The 17,738-nt window shown below is 34.5% G+C and overlaps 1 protein-coding gene across 9 annotated transcripts in view; it reads left to right on the top strand.

Moving 5' to 3' along the window:
* TBCK (TBC1 domain containing kinase) overlaps nt 1-17,738 on the top strand; it is a 228,105-nt gene that overhangs the window by 65,768 nt on the left and 144,599 nt on the right. For 8 of the 9 annotated variants that reach the window (XM_045056031.1, XM_023252881.2, XM_023252880.2 and 5 more), the window contains 6 exons: nt 4,314-4,455; nt 10,037-10,097; nt 13,296-13,357; nt 13,616-13,677; nt 14,499-14,647; nt 15,483-15,621. In XM_045056031.1, the coding sequence (XP_044911966.1) occupies nt 4,314-4,455; nt 10,037-10,097; nt 13,296-13,357; nt 13,616-13,677; nt 14,499-14,647; nt 15,483-15,621 (615 nt within the window). Of the gene's footprint in view, nt 1-1,434; nt 1,590-4,313; nt 4,456-10,036; nt 10,098-13,295; nt 13,358-13,615; nt 13,678-14,498; nt 14,648-15,482; nt 15,622-17,738 lie in introns of those variants that run through there. The other variant, XM_023252884.2, reaches the window with a different exon arrangement.

Raw genomic sequence — 17,738 nt, forward strand, 5'->3', positions numbered from 1 at the left:
ATTTACCCATTTGAATTTAAGGTATATTCTCTGATTTAATTGACTTATATTTTACATGTCAGTTAAGTACTGGCCATCATAGTGTGAGGAGGTGGCTATAGACTAACACAGGAAGAGAAATGGAACTAATATTTGAGTTCTGCATTGCATATATTACATAGATGTTCCATATACTTATACATTTTTATTGTCATTATGGCAGGGTGCCATAATAATCTAATATCCTAGAATTGAAAAGGCCGGATAATTGTGCTCATGACTAAGTCTGATGATAAATGAAGAAAGGGTATGCACCTATGCAATAAGTAGGGCAGAATTCTACTCATTTTCATTTCTAAAGCTGTTTGTGTTTCTTTTAAAAAAAATATTTTTTTTTTGAGAGAGAGAGATGGAGGGGTTGGGGAGGGACAGTGAGAGGGAGACACAGAATCTGAAGCAGGTTCCAAGCTCTGAGCTGTCAGTAGAGCCCAACATGGGGCTTGAACTCACAGACCACAAGATGATGACCTGAGCTGAAGTCAGACACTTAACCGACTGAGCACCCAGAAGACCCTGTTTTTGTTTCTTTTGTTTATAGGCAGTAAGATTTAAATTTAGTACTTCTCAATATATCTGAAACTTATGTATTGTCTGCTTTTTAAATCACCTGTAAAGGGGCATCTGGGTGCTTCAGTCAGTTAGGTGTCCAACTCTTGATTTTGGCTGAGGTCATGATCTCATGGTTTGTGAGATCAAGCTCCACCTCGGGCTCTGTACTGTCACTGCAGAGTCTGCTTGGGATTCTCTCTCTTGCTTTCTCTCTGCCCCTCCCCTGTTCACACACACGCATCCTCACTCCCACTCTCAAAATAAACAAACTTTTAAAAAATTGTCTGTAAGGTAGTCTTAATGGACGTTTTTTAAAGGAAATGTTATTTTTTAGCACAAATTAACTGAGCATATCTTACATTTAAAATGTGTTGGTAGTTGCAGAGGATTTATAAAAGTAAATATGATACACAGATGCCCTCAAATTGTGGTTTTTTTGAAGGAGGGTAAATTTTTGTTTACTAAGTATTATAAACATAGAAAAAAACAAAACATAAAAATGGGTAGTATTACATATTGTGTATAGTCCATTACATACATATGAAACAAGTAAAATAAGTATCTTATAGTCATTAGAGAACCATAAAGATACAGAGAAAATATCATGGGGATTCACTGAGAGAAGAAATAATTTCCATCTCAGCAAATCAACTTAAGGTTTTATGGAATTATTCATAAAATGAATTCATTAGAAAATTAAAGTTAGAAGTTTGACACATTTTATAGAGTATACTGTTTATAAAGGCTTTGTCTGTTTTTAAATGTTTTATTTATTTTTGTGAGAGAGAGAAAGCACAAGCGGGAGAGACAGAGAATCTGAAGTGGGCTCTGTGCTGACCACAGAGAGCGGATATGGGGCTCAAACTCAGGAACACAAGATCATGACCTGAGCCAAAGTTGGATGCTCAACCACTCAACCAACTGAGCCACCCTGGAGTTCTAAGACTTTGTCTTTTTTATTAAATAAAATGGCTTACATTTTTGAGTTTAGAAGACAGAAGGTAGGTATTTTAGTCTGATAGGAAGATATTTTACACAATAATATGATTTTCTTACCAATTCCTTTATATTTGCTGTTGAATTTCCTGCTAAAACTTTTCCTGTACTTGGGGCATCTGGGTGGCTCAGTTGGTTAAGTGTCTGATTCTTAATTTTAGCTCAGGTCATGATCTCATGGTTTGTGGGTTTGAGCCCACATTGGGCTCTACATTGACAGTGCAGAGTCCGCTTGGGATTCTTTGTCTCCCTCCCTCCCTCTCTCTCTCTCTCTCTCTCTCTTCCTCCCTCCCTAAATATTCAGATGGCTTAGGAAATCTATAAACATAATTTAATAGAGCATATATCAGTAATAATATGTCAGAAGTAAAATTCAGTCATTTCTCTGGATTCTTACAAACATCTGATAGATTTAACATCACAACATTTTCATTAAAATTTTTTCTTAATAAAAAAGAACTATGTGAATACTTCCTTAATGTAGTGAAAATCATCCATTTATCTATATCTGCCTGTTATTAGAAAGAGAGACTGATCTCAACCCAAAGTTTTCAGGTTTTAAACAAAATATTTATTAACACCACTGTCATTTGACAATGTATTCCTGGTACTAATGAATGTAGTTGCACAAGGAAAAGAAATCAGATAAATATCAACAATGGAAAGAAGATAAAATTATTATTTCTCAGTGAAATTACTAGAAACAAAAGTTCTAGGAATGCAAGGTTGGTTAAACATCAGGGAATCAATGTATTTAAACTCATTAGCATATAAATGAAAAGAATCATATGTTCCGTTTGTAATAAATACAGAAGAGGTATTCAAAAATTTTCAAAATTTATTCGTGGTTAACACCAATAGAAATTTTTGCGCTAAGAGCTATAATGATAGAAAGGAGGAAACAAAACTGTTACTTTAAACAAATCAGGTAAGCACAACTGATTTGATTATCTACAAGACTACTCAAAAGAATTCTCCCATAAAAGATGAGGGTTTAGTGAGGTTGTAGATATAAAATTAATACAAAGAAATTACTTACAAATCAGCAAAATATATACAATACCTGATAAGAAACTAATCAGGTATGTTTGATATCTCTGTGAAAGAAACATAAATCCTTTTTAAAAGACATTACAAAAGGCCAAAGTAAATATAGAGATATTGTGTTCATAGAGTGTTAGGGTCAGTATCAGAAAGATGCCAATTCTTCCCACCCTGTTCTACATTTGATCTAATTTCAATGAAAATTCCAGCTCTGTGTGTGTGTGTGTGTGTGTGTGTGTGTGTGTGTGTGTATTAGAGAGAAACCTTGACAAGATAGTTTTATATATATGTAAAACTATATATATAATTATTTATGTATGATATAAATATTAAGTTAATAATATTAATAATATTAATATATTATTATGATAATATTTAATTATTAGTTAAGTTAATAATATAAATTATATGGGTCATTATTAAAAATATATAAATATATAAAAATTAAAAATAATTATAATAAGAATATAATATATATTATTTATATAATATACATTTATATATTATTATAAGTTCATATAAATAAGAACATTATTATATATTATTTATTAATTAAATTATATGCCATACACAATTATATTTATTAAATATTAATAATATAAATAATAACTATATTATAACAATATTATTTAATTGTTAAATTAATAGTATAAAACTGTAATATAAATAATGTAAATATTAAATATAAAATTAAATAAAAGTACCTAGACACTCTTGCAGAGAAATTAAAAGATGTGTGTGTTTTGAGAGGATTTAATTTAGCAATATTGGCAATTATTTATGTAATGTTATAGACTTAAAATAGTACAATGGTACAGTGTTAGGGAAGCTTACCAATGGAACAAAATAGGGAGCCAAGATGCATACCAACATGTATGTAGAGATTTTATTTGTGGTAGAAACTGGTACTATGGACTACTTGGGGGGAAATAGGGTATCAATAAATAGAGTAGATCTCAATTGATTATCTGTGTAGGAATGAAACTTCCAAAATGTCCTTCACAGTTTGGTCAAATAAATTAAGTGCATCAATACAATGAAATTTTTCACAGTTTTCAAAGAGAATGAGGCAAATCTACACTTATTTTTATAGAATGATCTCTAAAATGAACTCTAAGTGGAAAAACAAAGGTATGCAGAGTAGTATGTATAGTATGCTGCCCCATGGAACAGTGGTGATGGATGGTCAAGTTTATCTCTATATAAATATGTATGGGTGCCTGGAGTACAGAGATGGGAGAGTCTTACTTTTCAATGTATGTATTTTTAAAGATTTTGACATTCCGACTACTTAAAAGAATACATACTATTTTCAAAGATAAAATGTACTTTAAATAATAGGTGTGGGGAGAAGACAGGAAGTAAGAAGGAAAGGAAAAACACCTGGAAACAGAATGCTGGAAGAAGGCATGTGTCAGAAAGAGAAGAAAACAGAGAAGAACTACAACTTCAGAGAGACATAGTAGCTTTAAAATTATTTGAGACTCATACATATTTTCTCTTGATTCTAGACATGAAGACCTGTATTATGATGGTTAGTTTAGAATTCTTCCTTGCAAAGTTTGTTAATTTATTTTCCCTGGACTTTTACTTAGATCTTACCATACTGATTGTAAAAATGTAATATTACTTTTACCCCTTTGTAGTTTGTAGTAATTGTTCATTTATTTAATGTATCATTTTAGGTATCCATCATACTTGGCACCCGAGGTAATTGCACAAGGAATTGTCAAAAGCACTGATCATATGCCAAGTGAAAAACCATTGCCTTCTGGCCCCAAATCAGATGTGTGGTCTCTTGGAATAATTTTATTTGAGCTTTCTGTGGTATGTATAAAGAAATATTAAACTAAAAAGAAATTGTATGCTTATTAGAATAAGTTTTTTGGATAGGAAAGCTACTTAACCATAATACATTTTTGCTTTCTGGATTGACTAGGTATGAGGGAAAAACACATAAATCTATTTGACTTGTTAAAAAATCTTGTTTGACAATTTATTTGCATATATTTTGGTATCTTTAGAAGTGTTTGTTTTGTACTTTTGCTAAGTATGAAAAAACTTACACCATACTAAGTGTAAAAAATTAAACAGTTCCAGAAATGTTTACTCTAAAGCTGCTTATACTCTTTGCATACTCTCTCTCCATTCTGTGGTATTCTTTCTTCCCTAAATACCTTCTTCTCTCCTGTTCTCTTATATTTTCTAGAAGACTCACTTTGTAGTGGACTTATGTTTTATGAGACCTTTCCTAGATACCCTCTTTATTTATTAGGGCAAAGACTAAGCTGATATTAAAAAGAAAGAACTTAAAAATATAGTAGCTTAGAGAACATAGGTGTTTTTCTGCCTCTTGTAACACTCCACATCATGCAGAAATCCAGAATTTGGCTCTGTCAATCTCAAATGTCTGGTTTCCAAAGCCGATTTCTTTATCACCATGTTTAGCCATAGGGAAGGAGGGGAGTGAGTTCATGGTACTGTCTTTAAGAAGATGATCTGGGTACCTGGGTGTCTCAGTCATTGAGAATCCAGCTTTTGATTTTGGCTCAGGTCATGATCTCATGGTTCATGAAATCAAGCCCTGCATTGGGCTCCGCACTGACAGTGCTGAGCCTGCTTGCGATTCTCCCTCTTCCTCTCTCTCTGCCCCTCTCCTGCTCATGTTCTTTCTCTCAAAATAAATAAATAAACATGAAAAATAATTTTTAAAAACAATGATCTAAAAGTGCAGATATCAACTCTACTTTTCATTGGTGACAGTTTACTTAAGTGGCTACGTTATAGGTATAAGGGACATTAAGAAATGTAGTCTTTAGCTGGACACATAAATATTGAGGAAGAAGATGAGAATGAATTTAGAGGGACAAAAAAACAGCCTGTCATGGCCAAGATGAAAATAATTTTGGAGGAACAACTAACAATCTGTCAATCCTGCTTCCAAATAACTACCAGCATTAGGTCCTTATCTTCTTTGCTCTTCTATTATGACATGTGTCACATGTGCCTACTTTACTTGGACAATGAGATCTTTAGAAGCAGAAATTTTTCATCTATACTGTATAATTGTTGGAAAAATGAAATAATACATATATATAAAGTACTTAGTATAGTATGTTATATAGCAAATGGTCCCTGGATGTTATCTTTTATTATGATATTACAATATTTTATGATTAAGAAAAATATTTTATGATTAAAATCATAATATTCATAATAACATGGTAGTTTACCTGTTGGCACAGCTTTTTCTAAGGGAAAATACCAGATTTTCTGATTCTTTGCTATTCTCTGTCTAGACCATTTTACTTTTCATTGGTATGAAATAATGATAAATCTCATTTTTGTTTAAAATCATAGCCTAGGGGCACCTGGGTGGCTCAGTTGGTTAAGCATTCGACTTCGGCTCAGGTCATGATCTCGTGGTTCGTGAGTTTGAGCCCCGCATCACGCGCTGTGCTGACAGCTCAGAGCCTGGAGCCTCCTTTGGATTCTGTGTCTCCCTCTCTCTGCCCCTTACCCACTCACACTCTGTCTCTCTCTCAAAAATAAATAAACATTAAAAAACTTTTTAAAAAGTCATAGCCTAAATGAAAAATCTTACTGAAATGTGAATGTGAAGTATATGGAAGTGTAAATTTGAAATGTACAACTTTTCCTTTTTATTACGTAACCTATATCTAAACTCTGTATTAATGATCAGGGTATATGTCCTGTGAGTAATTCAGTTCAACAAATGTAGATGAGTATTTACTGTGTGTATAGCATCATGACAAATGCAGCAAGAGATAAACTGTGTTTAAGACACATTGTCAAGAAGCTTATAATTTAATTCAAATCCATAAACTTAGAAGATAAACTCAGAAAAGCTATGTGAATTCCAAGAAAGGAAATATTCATTTCATAATGGGGACTTCATGACATTTTAAGTGATACTTACGTTTACACAGTCTAGTTTTAGAATGGCATACTGAATATACGCTTAAATCTTCCTACTTCATCAAACCTTTAGAATTGATATAAAATATTAAGATATAAATTGACACTAACAACTAAAAAGGGAACTTTTGGTATGCTAAAAATCCTAGGAAATAGATGAGAGGCTATACCAAAGCCGTTTTGCTAGGAAGCTCTTACCGTATCACCAGAAAGGCAATACAGCCACTGTGCCACCCAGAAGTTTCCATAGTCCAAAAGATGTATAGGAAAATTTGTATTAAGAGGTGAGAACATTTCTAAGAAATACCAAACACCTAAAACAATACATCTACAATATGATACATGCAATAAATACATACATCTACAATAAAAAAGAAGCAACAAGAAGAATTTACACCATTGAAAGGACTTTAAAATAAATGTACATGTTTTTTAGGAGATAAAGAAAACAATGCCATTTGTGACACAATTATAGAAACTCTGAGTCAAGAACATTTGCTGAAAAGAACAAGAACCAGTTAAGGGTTTTAAGGAAAAAAAAATGTAACTATTGAAATAAAGAACTAAAGAGATGGATCATAAGAAACGAGACACACTGAACATAGAAGATGAAGCTGAGTGGGGCGCCTGGGTGGCGCAGTCGGTTAAGCGTCCGACTGCAGCCAGGTCACGATCTCGCGGTCCGGGAGTTCGAGCCCCGCGTCGGGCTCTGGGCTGATGGCTCGGAGCCTGGAGCCTGTTTCCAATTCTGTGTCTCCCTCTCTCTCTGCCCCTCCCCCGTTCGCCATCTGTCTCTCTCTGTCCCAAAAATAAATAAACGTTGAAAAAAAAATTTTTTTTAAAAAAAGAAGATGAAGCTGAGTAATTCTCCCAGAATATGTCACAAAGAAATAAGGAAGTTGAAAATATAAAAGAAATTTAATTTTTTTAATGTTTATTTATTTTTGAGACAGAGAGAGACAGAGCATGAACGGGGGAGGGTCAGAGAGAGGGAGACACAATCTGAAACAGGTTCCAGGCTCTGAGCTGTCAGCACAGAGCCCGAAGCGGGGCTCGAACCCACGGACCGTGAGATCATGACTTGAGCCGAAGTTGGCCACTTAACCGACTCAGGCCACCCAGGCGCCCTGTAGAAATTTTAAAAGACAGGGAAGATAGATCCAGATGTTCTAATATTTGTTATATAGTTGTATTAGAAACCAAGACTAAAGCCCTTGGTTTCAAAGAACCCACTAATTACCTTGCAGGGCAAATGGGAAAAAAAAAATCACAACATACAACAACAAAAAAAAACAAAAACAAATACCTTGAAATCATATACTCTACTTTTAGAATAACCAATAATGAAATAATAAGTAACATTTATGGAGAACTTTTCAAGAATCAGGTACTTTTCTAATCTCTTTACATCTATTATTTTAGTCAATACTCACACCAGTCTTATAAAATTTAATTATTATCTTTAGTTTACAGATCAGGAAATTGAGGTACAAAGAAATTAAGCAACCTGTCCTAGTTACACAATAGTAAGTACTTGAGCAAATTTGTACCCATCAACTATATGCAAAGCTGTACTCTTAACTAACACACCAAGCTTCCTTCACTAAGCTCTGATGTCTTTATCACTGTTAATGAGAAAATCTTCAAATGTGTTGGAGAGAAAAGACATACTACCTACCAAGAATGAGATTGGCATTAAACTTCTTAGTAGCTTGGAAGTAAGAAAGCAGTGGCATAATGCCATCAAAGTGCTGAGAGAAGTAATTTGAATTTTGAATTCTTTAATTCACAAAATTAACATTCAGGAGTGGGAATGAAATAAAGGATATATACAAAAATTTAATAGCCATGAAGAAAAAAAACTACTGGTAGGGAAATAACCTGAGTCAGAGTCTGTATGCCTGAACAGGCAGAGTGTGCTCACCGTATTGCAAGTAATCAAATTGAACTGCTTCATGTATGTGTGTGTGTGTGTGTGTGTGTGTGTGTGTGTGTGTGTGTGTGTGTGTGTTCATCATACATAGATAAATAGTAAGCACTTAGATTTAAAAGATATATTGGAGCCATATCCTAGAAGACTTTGATTGCTGAATTGAGAAGTTTATATTTAGTTATATACGGTATGGAGGACCATTTAAAGTTTTTAAATAAGATATTGATAAAGTCAAACCTGCATATCTAGAAGATTAATAAGATAGTAGTATAAGAAATTGAGACAGGAATGGCAACTTTTTCTTTCAATGATCTCTCCACCTGTAGTTCTAATTTCATAAATGTTTAACAAAGTTTTTGCTCTTTCTTAAAAAAGAAGTTTTTTTTTTCCTCCACATAAAGACCAAGGTATATTCTTAAGCCTTTTCTTCCTTTTTTAAAATGTTTATTTGTTTATTTTGAGAGAGAGAGAGAGAGTGCGCAAGCAGGGAAAGGGCAGAGAGAGAGAGGAGAGAGAGAATCCCAAGCAGGCTCCTCACTCAGCGCTGAGCCCAGTGTGGAGTTCAATCTCATGACTGTGAGATCATGACCTGAGCTGAAATCAATAGTCGGATGTTCAACCAACTGAGCTACCCAGGCACCCTGTAAGCCTTTCCCTCTAAGTCTACTTAAAGAATCCTATAAGTTTAATTTGTTTATGATAAAGGAAACATAATTACCAACATTTATGAAGGCATTTCTGTGTGCAATAAATGCCAAGCACTTTTTCATACATTGTATAATCCTCATTGCAACCTGTGTATCATATACAGTTAATATTCCAGTTTTATAAATGAGAAAAGTAAAACTTAAAGTGGTTGAGTAATTTGCCCAAGTTATATAACTTGTGGTTGAAAGTCCAATTTGGCACACAAATGCTCAATACATAATTGTTGAAGTTTTAAGTGATTTCAGACTATGTCAAGCAGCCCCCCCAACCCCCCCCCCCGAAGCTGACTAATAAGAAAACAACTAAAATACAATGTATGTGTCTTAAAATAAATGTACCAGGTGCTATGGGAGCACAAAGGATGGTTGTCTAATTCATTGTGGGAGGAAGGAATATCATGGAATGTTTCTTAATGGAGACAACAGATTACCTGGATTTCATATGATATATAAGTAAGAATTAGTTAGGTAAATGTAAGGATGTGTCTCTTTCCAAGGGGCCATCTTGGTCTCTTAATCAAATAAGACTCCCTGTGTCCTGGAGTCTCTCTAGACAACCAGGTATATGTAGGTCTCTAAAATGAGGAATGCTTCAGACCAAATAAGAATGTAATTGATCCTTAGATATGTGAAATGTTTAAATGTTAAACCAATGATTCTTCTTTAATGGAGCTAACTCTAAAATCTAAAAGTCAAATAAAACCTCTGAAGAGAAAAAGAGGTACCTGAGAAAATCATTTTCAGCTCTGGGGAAAAAAAAATACCTTCCTGAAGAATGATGTAAATGTTCACACAAATTTCTTCAAATTTCTTTTCCTATTTTATTTAGGGAAGAAAATTATTTCAAAGCTTGGATATTTCTGAAAGACTAAAATTTTTGCTTACATTAGGTAAGTGTCTCACAATGGATTATTTTTCAAATATAAATATTATCTTTTGTGACTTTTAGTAAGCATACACAATAATGTGTTCTAAAATAGTGAATACACTGAAATATCCTGACTTTTTAAATTTTCTAATGATCAGTGGCAAGCATTAACAGTACAAACTTAAGAAGTGCTTTCTGAAATATTTTAGTGTTTTCCTTATTCATTACGGAATTATAATGTAGATAGATATTATCTTAGCTTCGTGATCTAGCCAAGTAAACTAAGTTGTGAAATCAAAAAATGAGAATATAAAGTTATACTTCTCTGTAGCAATTTACCTTCTGATAATATATCTTAAATTTTGAGCTTTCTGTTTGATGAATCATGTGTGAATAATGACTGGGAAGAATGTTTATTTTTTCTTTTAACAAGCTCATTTATTTTACATGTATATTAGATCCTAATGTTTTAATTCAAGTTTACAAAAATTTATGTAATCTATTTTAGAGTGGAATAAATTAAGCATGTGTGGTAATAAAGGAGAGAAAAACAGTGATAGAGCACTTTATATGAAAGAGTGACAGATTGCTGTCCAGGTTAATAGGGTTTGTAAGTAAGAATATATATATAGAAAAGTGTTAATAAATATTGAATAATAATGAATTATAAATATAACTGCATTAAATTTTACCATATTTACAACATTTAATTTAAACAATTGATAATAAGACTATTAAAGAGTCTTAGAGATTTCTTAATATGGTCTACAAACTAAACTTATACTTTATTATTTTTTAATATATATTTAATGTTTATTTGTATTTTGAGAGAGAGCAGGAGCACACATGCAAATAGGGGAGGGGCAGAGAGAGAGGAAGAGAGAGAATCCCAAGCAGACTCCACCCTGACAGCATGGAGTCTGATGCAGGGCTGGATCCCACAGACTGAACTGTGAGATCATGACCTGAGTGAAATCAAGAGCCAGGCACTTAACTGACTGAGCCACTCAGGTGCCCTGAACTCTATTATTATTATTTTTTTTTTAAGTCCAGTGTAGTTAACATACAGTGTTAAACTGTTTCAGGTATACAATATAGTGATTAAGCAATACTGTATATTACTCAGTGCTCATCATGATAAATATACTCTTAATCCTTTTCCTCTGTTTTCATCTATCCTCCCACCTACCTCCCCTCTGGTAATTATCAGAGTTCAGTTCCCAGTTAATCTGATAGATAAGAAAAGCAGCATTAATTCCCCTCTGGGAACCATCAGTCTGTTCTCTATACTAAGAGTCTGTTCTATTTTGTTTTACTTGTCTCTTTTTTTTCTTCATTTGTTTGGTTTCTTAAATTCTACATATGAGTGAAATCATGGTATTTGTCTTTCTTTGACTTGTTTCACATAGCATTGTATTCTCTAGATCCATCCACATTGTGGCAAATGGCAAGATTCCATTCTTTTTTATGGCTAAGTAATATTACATTGTGTGTATATACACCACATCTTTGTTATCCATTCATTTATTGATGGACACTTGGGCTGCATCCGTAATCTGGCTCTTATAAATAATACCGCAATAAGATAGGGCTGCATATATTTTTTTGAATTAGCGTTTTCATATTCTTTGGGTAAATACCCAATACTGGGATTACTAAATCATATGGTACTTTTATTTTTAATTTTCTGAGAAACCTTCATGCTGTTTTCCACAGTGGCTGTACCAGTTTGCATTGTACCAACAGTGCACAAGAGTTCCTTTTTTCCACATCTTTGCCAACACTTGTTTCTTCTGATTTTGATTTTAGCCATTCTGACTGGTATGCAGTAATACCTCATTGTGGTTTTGCTTTGTATTTCCCTGATAACAGTGATATTGAGCATTTTTCTTGTGTCTCCATTGGCCATCTGTATGTCTTCTTGAAGAAATGTCTGTTCATGTCTTCTCCCCAGTTTTCTAATTGGATTATTATTTTTTTTTTTTGGTGTTGAATTGTATAAGTTCTTTTTTTAATTATTTTATTTTACTTAAATTCCAGGATAGTTAACATACAGGGTATATTAGTTTCAGGCATACAATATAGTGATCCAAGATTTGTGTAAGTTCTTTATATGTTTTGGATACTAACCCTTTATCAGATAGATCATTTGCAAATATCTTCACCCATTCAATAGATTATCTTTTATTTTTGTTAATTACTTCCTTCACTGTGCAGAGCTTTTTATTTTAATGTAGTGTCCCAATAGTTTATTTTGGCTTTTGTTTCCCTTGCCTCAGGAGACATATCTAGAAAGATGTGCTTCAGCCTATGTCACAGAAATTCCTGCCTATCTTCTCTTCTACAATTTTTATGGTTTCAGGTCTCACATTTAGGTCATTAATCTGGTTTTAGTTTATTTTTCTGTATGGTGTGAGAAAGTGGTCCCGTTTCATTCTTTTGCATTTAGCTGTCCAGTTTTCCCAACATTTTTTCCCATTTCATATTCTTGCCTCCTTTGTCAAAGACTAATGGGCCATGTAAGCATGAGTTTATTTCTGGGCTCTCTATTCTTTTTCACTGATATGTGTCTGTTTTTGTGCCAGTATCATATTGTTTTGATTACTACAGCTTTGTTACTACAAAAAAAAATGAAATCTTGAAATCTAGGATTATGACACCCCCTAGGTTTTTTCTTCTTTTTTCAGATTGTTTTGACTATTCAGGGTCTTATGTAGCTCCATACAGATTTTAGGATTATTTGTTCTAGTTCTGTGAAAAATGCTGTAGGTATTTTGATAGGGATTGTAAAAATTTGTACTATAAATCCTTAGAGATGTGTGTACATTCTCCAAATTGTATATATACAAAAGAGTAATATGTGTGTGTATATAAATATAAATATAAATATAAATATAAATATAAATATATGTATATTACATGTACAGGGAGAAGAGAGCAAGAGAGAGAGAACATGAGAATCTTCATTTTGAATCACTGCTTTATTTCACTTTTTAAGCCACTATCTTTCAGTATCTGTAATTCAGTTAATATTTAGTGTTTAAAGTATTTTTATCAAAACCTGTAAGGAAACATGTAAGGACAAAGTCACAAGCTTCTTAATATTCCAAGTTCCAAAACTGCATAACACATTTTTTAAAAAACCATTAGAGTTCAGTTCCCATTTAATCTGATAGATAAGAAAAGCAGCATTAATTCATACAATTTTTTTGTGTTATAGATTGCGTAGATGACACTATAATAGTTCTGGCTGAAGAACATGGTTGTCTGGACATTATAAAGGTTTGGCATTAATCCGTTATTGAAAATTGATGTATTCTGTATACTTGGGATCTAACAGCAAACTATTTTAAAGCTATATGTATTTCTTTTCAGATAATTTGCTTTTTTATAGAGTGACAATCTAATGTAAATTAGTATAAAGTCCAAATAAAGACAATTTAGAAAAACTCAAAGTGCTCTAGAAGAGTAAACATTTGAGTAAAATGTATTTTTTAAATGGGTCATTTTAAATAATTCTTTTCTCTTTTTATTTACCAGGACCTTCCTGAAAATGTGATAGATCTTTTGAAGAAGTGTCTCACCTTCCACCCTTCCAAGAGGTTGATATTATTACTAAGACTTTGAGATTATACTGAGATCTTGAATATATAAATAGTTGTGGGTTTTTTCTTTCTTTTTCTTTTCTTTTCTTTTCTTTTCTTTTCTTTTTTATTTTTATTTTATTTTATTTTTTTTTTAAGAGAGAGAGAATGGGGAGGGAGAGAGAGAGAGGGAGAGAGATAGAGCAAATCTTAGGCAGGCTCCACACCCAGCACAGAGCCTGATGCAGGAGTCGATCTCATGAGTGTGAAATCATGACCTGAGCCAAAATCAAGAGTCGAACATTCAACCGACTGAGCCACCCAAATGCCCCTGATGTATAAGTAGTTGTGGTTTTTTATTAGTTATTATACTAATGGATTAAATGAGAATATTTGCATACATATAGGAATACAAAATTGATATTAGTATCATAACTATTAGCTATGGCTCTAATGTATATTAATAAAAGGAGAAAAATTATTAGTTTAGATGATTATTAGTTTAGAATTTTAATTAAGATACTCAGTAAAGGAAGCACATAATAGTCAAGATAAAAGTAAAAAATGGAGAAGCTCGTATATAATCTTTGATAGATCATAAGGTACAAAAAGCACAATATGGGGGAAAATTCAGCATTTACTTATAGTCACTTTTTATATAAAAGTATACATCAAGATTCTGCTAAGGAGAGTTTTATTATTATTTTCTTTACTTATGATGTATTTAAGACTTTTAACTATTCCTTTAACTTTTTAAAACATCCTCTTGAATGTGTGCCATTATTCTAGCAGATTTTTAATGACTTCATTCATAGTCTGTGTTTTAAATTTTTCTCAAGGCCAACTGCAGATGAATTAATGCAGGATAAGGTATTCAGTGAAGTGTCACCTTTATATACTCCCTTTACCAAACCTGCCAGTCTGTTTTCATCTTCTCTAAGATGTGCTGATTTAACTCTGCCTGAGGATATCAGCCAGCTGTGTAAAGGTAATGATAGATAAGACAGAAAATAATATAAGCCTTATTTTTAAAGGAAGTATCCTTACTGTATTTTCAGTTTTATGTTTATCAAATATATATATAATTATATATGTGTATATTATAGTTATATAACTGCTATTCACGTAGCATTTTTTTTAAGTTTATTTATTTTCAGAGAGAGAGAAAATGAGTGGAGCAGGGGCAGAGAAAGAGGGGGACAGAGGATCTGAAGCGGGCTCCATGTTGACTGCAGAGAGCCCAATGCAGGGCTCAAATTCATGAACCATGAGATCATGACCTGAGCTGAGGTCGGACACTTAACTGACTGAGCCATTCAGGCACCCCACCACCATATAACATTCATACCAAATGGAGAGGCAGATAAACATTTATTTACTATTATTAATAAGGGTCAGTATGCACATAGTACAGTGGAATCATATCCTGCTTGAGACATCAAGAAAAGCTCTTCAGAAGAGGCAGCTGTTGGCTTAAGATACGAAGGATGGGATAGTTTGTGTTAGTTACCCACACAAGTTGCCTTTTTTGGCCTGTATCCCTTTCCCATAGAGCCCGATATATCTGATACATGTATGGAATATATATCCCATATATCTCTGATATAGAAGGTAAAAATTCCACTCTTCTTCTCAGAGTAACTGAATGTACATTCAATGTACATTTCATCCTTTGTGCATTGTATAGTATGAATCTTCTAAAGGGACTCATACTGTGTTCTTCAATTAGTATTTGTTGAGAATGTCAGCTATTATTGCCTGTTGCCTTTTAATAAAAACAGAAAGTGTGAGAGCTATGATTCTTTTCCATTTGCCATTAATAGATGTAAACAGTGATTACCTGGCAGAAAGATCTATTGAAGAAGTATATTACCTTTGGTGTTTAGCTGGAGGTGACTTGGAGAAGGAGCTTGTCAACAAGGAAATCATTCGATCCAAACCACCTATCTGCACACTTCCCAAGTAAGGAAAGAAAGCTTCTCTTGGAAATGAAAAAAATTTGATACTAACTTTTTTTTAAATTTGGGATTTTTTTTGGTAGACATTCCAGCTATGTAATTATGAAAGCAATTGGAAGTCAATACCTTGTTTTCTTGACTGGAGCTTCTAATTGCAGAATTCCCATTAATATTTTCATATTTTTAATAAGTACTATTTTTAAAAAAATAATTTGCCATATGATCTATTTGACATAACCCTATTATCATAGAATATCTTGCAATAATTGATGTTCAATAAATGAAAAATGTAGACGTCAGAAAGAATAGTAATATTCAAGGCTTAGATTCCACCTACATCTGCCTAAATAACCCAGAAAACCGCTGGAAGACTAGTAGAATGGACTCTCAGGAGCCAAGCATAGACAAGAGGCCCACGGAAGAGGGTAGGAAGGGTGGAGAGGCGGTGCATGCTACACGGACTGGCGGGAGGGAGCCGGGGCGGTGGAGGGGCAGCCCGCCAGGCAAGACAGAACCCCGAGTCTGGCTTGCAAAAGCAGAGGGGCCGGACTGGGTGAGTTCTGACAGCCAGTGGGACTTAACATCTGGAATATTATAAGTCAACAGCCTTGCTCAGAGAGCGGGAGGGAGAGGTGTTGAGCCCCAGAAGACAGAGCTCATTTGGCAGGGAACAAAGGCACTGGGAAGCGCCATCTCCCTCTCCCATACCCCACCCAAAATCCCAGAGGGAACCAGTTACTGTCACCGAACGTGCTTGCACCACACAAACACCCAACACTGGGCTCCTGTGGATCCATCCCTCCGACGGGTCAGCCTGCCTCCCTCCCGGTGCTTCAGGGCCCCTCCTACAGGGGACCACCATGGGCAAAGTGACCTAAGTCTGCCCCTCCCGCCCCTGTGCACCTTGCCAATCCACCCTGGCTAATAGGCCAGTTCCCATCAAAGCAGCACCACAAGCCTGGCAGTGTGCAAGTAGCCCAGACGGGGCCACACCACTCCACAGTGAGTCCTGCCCCTGGGAGAGGGGAAGACAAGGTACACACCAGTCTGACTGTGGCCCCAGCGGTGGGCTGGGGACAGACATCAGGTCGGACTGCGGCCCCACCCACCAACACAAGTTACTCCAGACAGCACAGGGGAAGTGCCCTGCAGTTCTGCGCCACCCCAGGGACTATCCAAAATGACAAAACGGAAGAATTCTCCTCAACAAAACTCCAGGAAGTAGGGACATCTAACGAATTGATCAAAAACGATTTAAGCAATATAACAGAACGTGAATTTACAATAATAGTCATAAAATTAATAGCTGGGCTTGAGAAAAGTATAGAGGACAACAAAGAATCTATTGCTACAGAGATCAAGGGACTAAGAAATAGTCATGAGAGCTAAAAAATGCTATAAATGAGGTGCAAAATAAAAATGGAGGCAACCACGGCTCAGATTGAAGAGGCAGAGGAGAAAATAGGTGAATTAGAACATAAAATTATGGAAAAAGAGGAAGCTGAGAAAAAGAGAGATAAAAAAAATCCAGGAGTTTGAGGGGAGAATTAGAGAACTAAGTGATGCAATGAAATGGAACAATATCTGTATAATAGGAATTCCAAAAGAGGAAGAGAGAGAGAAAGGGGCTGAAGGTGTACTTGAACAAATCATAGATGAGAACTTCCCTGATCTGGGGAAGGAAAAAGGCATTGAAATCCAAGAGGCACAGAGAACTCCCTTCAGACGTAACTTGAATCCATCTTCTGCACAGCATATCATAGTGAAACTGGCAAGATACAAGGATAAAGAGAAAATTCTGAAAGCAGCTAAGGATAAACACGCTCTAACGTATAAAGGGAGACCGATAAAACTAGTGACAGACCTATCTACTGAAACTTGGCAGGCCAGAAAGGAATGGCAGGAAATCTTCAATGTGATGAACACAAAAATATGCAGCCGAGAATCCTTTACCCAGCAAATCTGTCATCTAGAATAGAAGGAGAGCTAAAGGTCTTCCCAAACAAACAAAAACTGAAGGAATTCGTCACCAATAAACGAGCCCTACAAGAGATCCTCAGGGGGATCCTGTGAGACAAAGTACCAGAGACATCGCTACAAGCATGAAACCTACGGACATCA

The sequence above is a fragment of the Felis catus genome, chromosome B1, assembly GCF_018350175.1.
Source record: "Felis catus isolate Fca126 chromosome B1, F.catus_Fca126_mat1.0, whole genome shotgun sequence".
Lineage (NCBI taxonomy): Eukaryota > Metazoa > Chordata > Mammalia > Carnivora > Felidae > Felis > Felis catus.